Below are 6,633 nucleotides of genomic sequence, written 5' to 3' on the forward strand. Positions count from 1 at the left end.
GTTTCGTATAATTCTCGACTAACGACAGCCTCTCTAAATCAAAGGAAGTCAGCGCTGAGTATCTGCCCAAATCTCCCTTCCGCCAAATATATGTTTTAATCATTTACAGCAGCGGTTCTCTAACTTTTCAGGCCAAGTACCACTTTTCATCAAATCAGACCATCCAAGTACTTTCTCATATTTGTGACTCCAAAACAAATGTGTGAATCAGGCCACTAGTTTTATTCATCCAGCATATGCTCTTGTGAAAGCATCAGGCTGTGCTTCACCGCTGATTGTTTTGGCCTTGAACGGCAGGACGTCTAACTGATCATGTTTTAATTGCTCCTCTAAGGAGCCCCTCCGTGACCTTACCCGCCTCTCATGTGGTCCTTGTGTACTGGCAGTTAACAAACTTAATTTAAGTACACCTCAAGAATTAAAACGAGCCACTTCTCGCTGCTGCCCACAGTCTCTTCTCCACGCCGACTCCCTCCAGCGCACACATCAGAGCGCCCTACAGCTCCAGCAGAGGGCGGAGCTGATGTTGCAGGCGGGTCACTATGACCCAGACGCTGTCCGGGCCTGTGCCGAGACTGTGGCCCTGCACTGGCAGACCCTCATGCTGAAGATGGAGGACAGATTAAAGCTGGTTAACGCCTCTGTGGCATTCTACAAGACATCTGAACAGGTGGGTTGTAAGAGAGTTTGTGATGGTTACCGTCAATGCCCACAACTGCTAGTGGCTGTGATTGTGGTTGAGAATGTTATAGAACTAATGATAAAGCTGTGAATCTGAATTAAAACAGTTGTTCTAAAGCTTTTTTGATCTTCAAATTACTTTTATTTCCACTTTAATTCCTGGTATATGTACATATGCATTTGGAGTTCATGTTTTTCAGTGCCTTACGTCATGAGCACTTCATTTTTTAGATGCTCTGTTTTTAAAGGTGCAATGTGTAATATTTTTGAGAATCTGTTTACAGAAATGTAACTTACCTTACAAAATTCACCGTTATGTTTTAATTACCTTAGAATAAGCCATTTCTATCTACATACACCGCGGGTCCCCCTCTGTGGTTAAGTCGCCATTTTGCGCCGCCATGTTTCTACAGTAGCCCTAAACGGACAAACTACTCTACAGAGCGCGTTTCGTCACTGTTGTTGTTCTTCTTTGTTTCTTCCTCGTGTTTTTAGAGGCAGCTTGCATCGTCGCTATGTTGAATACGCACAAAAAATAAGTAGTAGTAGTAGTAGTCGTCGTGTGGTTTATTAGAAGCCGAGGTCGTTCGTAGAAGTAAGAAGAGTAAGAAATGCTTGACTGGCTACTCTCTGCTGTCTCAGATGAGACATCTTTGTCCTGTGTCGGTCACCGTAGCTTCTCAAGGGGAGGGGCGGGGGGAGGGGCTAATTTGTTTTTTGCAATTCGCAACATCACCTCTAGATGCTGCTAAAATCTACACACTGCATTTGAAATATAATTTTTTGCAACAATCTGAAAATCTCTACTGTCAATTTTTATCAATTTGATGCATTCTTGTCCCTTAACACAGGGCTAATATGAAATGTTTAAGTGTATGACTTTCTTCGTTTCTTCCTCGTGTTTTTAGAGGCAGCTTGCATCGTCGCTATGTTGAATACGCACAAAAAATAAGTAGTAGTAGTAGTAGTCGTCGTGTGGTTTATTAGAAGCCGAGGTCGTTCGTAGAAGTAAGAAGAGTAAGAAATGCTTGACTGGCTACTCTCTGCTGTCTCAGATGAGACATCTTTGTCCTGTGTCGGTCACCGTAGCTTCTCAAGGGGAGGGGCGGGGGGAGGGGCTAATTTGTTTTTTGCAATTCGCAACATCACCTCTAGATGCTGCTAAAATCTACACACTGCATTTGAAATATAATTTTTTGCAACAATCTGAAAATCTCTACTGTCAATTTTTATCAATTTGATGCATTCTTGTCCCTTAACACAGGGCTAATATGAAATGTTTAAGTGTATGACTACGCCACTCCCACTAGTGTATGTGTAGGAAAACAATAAGTTTATCCCTGCACAGTAGTTTAAATAAATAAACTGGAAGCCGGAGTACAAAGTTTACAAAATGTATTTTTATAACAAATGAAATATTAAAATACTAGAAACCACTGATATAATTAATTAAACTAGATCAAGGTCAGTGGTAAATCTAAGATAAGAGTCAGGACCAACCACTTCTTAAATACTTTTCCAAGTGATAAAAGACCACACAAATTAAACCCTTGTGACAAATACACACACACTTCAAATACAGCCATCACAACAAAGTAATATTCACCCCAAAAAAGAAAGAAAACATCAAAATAGTAAAGTGTAAAATAGTTAAATTCTTGATTTAAACCACATATACTCAAATAATACTTTTACAACCTATAAAAGTAAATAACAATAATAAAGATGATAATGATAAAATTAAATTAAATATTAAATATTAAAATTAAATATAAAGTATTCAAACTAAATTACAAAAAAGGGAAAAAATCCGTGTATCATTCGATCATTCGTTTTTTTATTTAATATTGAAAGTAGAAAAATTAGAAAACGGCTCCTTTTTCGTATTTTCGTTTTTCCTTCATGGGTGGAAAAATGAATAAACAGCTTGAATATTCGATTTATACACGTGATCGAATGATACACGGATTGGAAAACAATAGAAAATCACAACACTTGTTATAAAATAAAAAAACAAATACAAAGATATCAAATTCAAAAAGAAAACGAAAACATCAACAGAAGAAACAGTGGTTGTCCAATACAGCAGCTCGTCCAATCCCTATAAATTTAAAAAGAAATCTTGATGCTCAGACATCGTTAAAATATAGATAAAATATATTTGATCCTTGAAAGTGCACACCTTACTCATAACACCATTACAGGAAAGGAAGGAGAAGATGGGGAGGAGAATTATATGGATTTGTTGCTCTGTCCAACAAAAGAAAGGGCCAGGTAGCTAGATGCTGCTGACAGAAATGGAACAAAATGGCAGCTGTAACCAACAATTTACTATTAGTTCTGAAAGACTCCTGTATAATACCAGTTACAAAAATACTGGTCGGCAATACACGCAGCCAATCACTCCTACCAAAAAGTTATAATTACCTGGCTGAGTCATGGTGATACGTAAGAATCACAGGTGATTTAAAATGCACATTCGAGAATGCAGGTAGTTCTTCCAACTCGTGAAACACTTGTCAGAGCGAAATCAAACGCCAGCTTAAACGTGATCACAACTGATTTGAAGAAGAAGCATTTGAGTGAAACGCATTTCAAAGAGCGGGATCAAACACTAGCTTATACAGTATCACGAGAACTTGAAAAATCCCTTTCCCAGCCCTTAAAGGGACCACTACATCATTCTTGCCACATCCATCCGAACTTCAGAAGTCACCGTCCCGGTGCCATATGTACCCCCACCCCTTTTCTAAATGGAGTAAATAGTGAGTTTATTGTAACTTGACTACTGTGTTGTCTGCCCTTTGGGGTTCAAACTGGCTTTGGGATGTTAAATGGGTTGGAGTGCTGTCCAGCCCATGTTCTACTTGAACGTCTTGGCATACTCTCTTCTTGTTTAGAGTGGTTACTACAAGCAGTTCTTGCATGTTCAGAGCCTGAAGATTCAAGGGAGCAAGTCACTTGTTCATTTTTTCAAGTCACTGTATTTTCTTCACGAGACTGGTACATAACTTGCTCTGTTGGATTTTCTCTTAACTGGGGACTGATTAGTGACTGGTTCTCCTTGATTCTCTCTGCTCATGGATTGACTTGGCTCTGATTTTGCTGGTGACCTCAATGTCTAAAATGGCCTGCAAAGGCCAGGACAATTCAGTAAAATCAGTTAAGGGACCACCTGATGCCTGTATGGCTTGATGGAGAACTACAGACTAGAGACCTGCACTCCCGTGGGAGTACCGCGGGACCCAACGCAACAGGGTGCAACTCTTGATGGGCGAGTGCGGGTGCGGGCGGGAAGAGACTCGTGTGTGTGCGGGATGCGGGAGAATAAAATGATTCGCAGGACTCCCGCAAAATAGAAATTATCTAAACATAAAATGTCCTAAACTTATACATTGTTATTAATGTGTTGCACAAAAGCAAAAGAACAACTAATAACATTAAAATGATTAACACACGCAAGCTAGGCAGAGTTTCTATTTATAACACGTGTTTAAAGGGTTGCGCAATGTAGCCAATCACAGACATAGCTGTTGATTTCTGGAACGCAATGGCCAATCAGAGGTGATTAAGTTAGAATCTACTCACCGCAGTGCTGAAATTGCGTGCTCAAGAATCGTCTCATTTTAACACAACAAGGCCAGTTTCAGCAATAAGGCTTGGACTCTAACACTTCACTAAAGTTTGCTTCCACTCCTTCCCAGCTTGTTGCACTGTAAAACACGAAAACAAATCCCTCCCATATTGTGAGAACAGTTCTTGATAGCAACAATTCAAGATATTCATTCCAAGAAGACCAGGGATGGAGAACTTATATTGCTTAGTAACAGGGTCTTTTGGGTCTTTCATAATCAGGATACCCATTTTAGGTAGGACTTTGCCCAAGACCTCTACATCTAGTTCCAGGTATCCATTATAGGGGATTTCCAAACCATTGGTAGCCCTCAGACATAACCAGCTACAAGGTTGCAGTTGTTCTTTAATGTGTGGTGGGAAATATAGCTCAAAAAAACTCTCAGTGATCATTGACACCATAGATCTGGTGTCTAGCAAACAAGAAGTTCGAACACCTCTAAACATGACTTGTACTACTGGGCATTGTCCTATAAGTTGAGGTGGTGTTTCATTTGATAATGCACTTGAGCCTGAAGAACCCCCTCCCAGTGCCAGACTCTCAACACCGTCAGCACAATTGTCAGCACTGCACTACCTGAACATCCGCAACACAAGAACGAACACAAGGCCGTGCACTAACTGTTTCCCCCTCCTCTGACCATTGAATAGCCTCGGTGCGTGCATCAAGGAAAGACATATCAGCATTCAGTCGAACTTGTCATTTTAATTCCCTACGTAATGAACTATAATGCATGTGTTCAATACACAGATCACGTAAGGTCTGATCTGGATTGCAAATACCCTGAAGGTTCTTAAGTGACATTACCTCCATTAAAGCCACCATACACATAAAGCAAAACAGAAAAAAACTTCTCAGAATCATCTCTATCACTAGAAGGGCGAAACGAAACTTCCGCATTGGCCTCACCAACTAATAGATCATATACAGATAAGGCCTGCTCAGTCTTAGGGACAGGTCGCACTGCTAAAGATCTACGTACCTCATCTATCCATTATTCCACTGATACTTCTTCGTGAGACCTCTTACCAGAAAACCTGGGGCATTTTCTTTCTCGGGGCATGTATACTAAACGTTCAGGAACAGGAACATTACTTGGTGCAGCAGATTGAAAAACATCATCAACATTAGGATTAACAGATGCAGGATTGCTAACATTAGCATTAATATGTCTTCGGTTTAACTACTCTCTAAGCTGTTTATCACAGCCGATTTTAAAGGCACATTCGAGAATGCAGGTAGTTCTTCCAACTCGTGAAACACTTGTCAGAGCGAAATCAAACGCCAACTTATACATGATTGCAACCGATTTGAAGAAGAAACATTTGAGAATACAGGCAGTTCTTCCAACTCGTGAAATGCTTTTCAAAAAGTGAGATCAAACATCAGCTTATACAGTATAGCGAGAACTTGAAAAAGCACTTGCCCAGCCTTTAAAGGCACCACTACCTCATTCTTGCCACATATGTACCTCTTATCACTTCAGACGTTTGTTCTATTTGACCGTAACTGCCCTGCGATTTGGACATCACAGGATATTCCGCCATGATTCCGGTTCGAAGGGAGCGTATATGTTCCATTCAAAGGGCATTAAAGTGTGCGAGACATGTATTTAAATTGTATTTATTTACAGAGGTATATTATGTCTCATTTCACACTTCTGTAGTAAGTTTCGTCTGTGTGTGAAGATGCTGAAGGCAGTGGCGTGGCGCAAATCCATTAATGAATGTTCCAAAATGAAGTAAACTTAAATGGATTTCACGTGCTCAGGGAGTAGGGAGCAATTAACACTGTGTAGGGAGCCTGTCAATCGGAACACAGTTCATGCATGGAACTCTCTTCTAACAAGCTGGTTATCTGAATCAGGAGTGTTAAAGGGGTCATATGATGCGATTTCAATTTTTCCTTTCTCTTTGGAGTGTTACAAGCTCTTGGTGCATAAAGAAGATCTGTAAAGTTGCAAAGACTAAAGTCTCAAATCCAAAGAGATATTCTTTATAAAAGTTAAGAGTCAACCATGCCTACCTAAAACGGCTCGTTCTAACACGCCCCCACATATCTACGTCACGATGTGGGAAGATTTGCATAACGCCGCCCAAATGTTCACGCAAAGAAGGCGTAAATTTTATTCTCGCTGTTGGCACCGCTGCCATGTTGTGGAGACGCTGTGTGTTTCGTTGTGAAAGCGAAACTACTTTGTTTGGCCTTCCAAAAGTGGACACAACTAGAAATCAGTGGTTAAGTTATATTTACAATTCCAACTTTGCAAGGACAGTCTGGCGCTTCTGACTCACAGTCTGTAAGTACGTTTTCATATG

The 6,633-nt window shown here is 40.3% G+C and overlaps 1 protein-coding gene across 1 annotated transcript in view; it reads left to right on the forward strand.

Annotated features, from left to right (window-relative positions):
- Window positions 1-6,633, forward strand: part of LOC107659990 (kalirin-like) — an 81,634-nt gene that overhangs the window by 37,717 nt on the left and 37,284 nt on the right. Inside the window, exon 15 of the mRNA XM_016449124.1 lies at window positions 452-670. Within this exon, the coding sequence (XP_016304610.1) occupies window positions 452-670 (219 nt within the window). The remainder of the gene's footprint in view (window positions 1-451; window positions 671-6,633) is intronic.

Source organism: Sinocyclocheilus anshuiensis, unplaced genomic scaffold (assembly GCF_001515605.1).
Source record: "Sinocyclocheilus anshuiensis isolate Anshui unplaced genomic scaffold, SAMN03320099.WGS_v1.1 scaffold55, whole genome shotgun sequence".
Classification (NCBI taxonomy): domain Eukaryota; kingdom Metazoa; phylum Chordata; class Actinopteri; order Cypriniformes; family Cyprinidae; genus Sinocyclocheilus; species Sinocyclocheilus anshuiensis.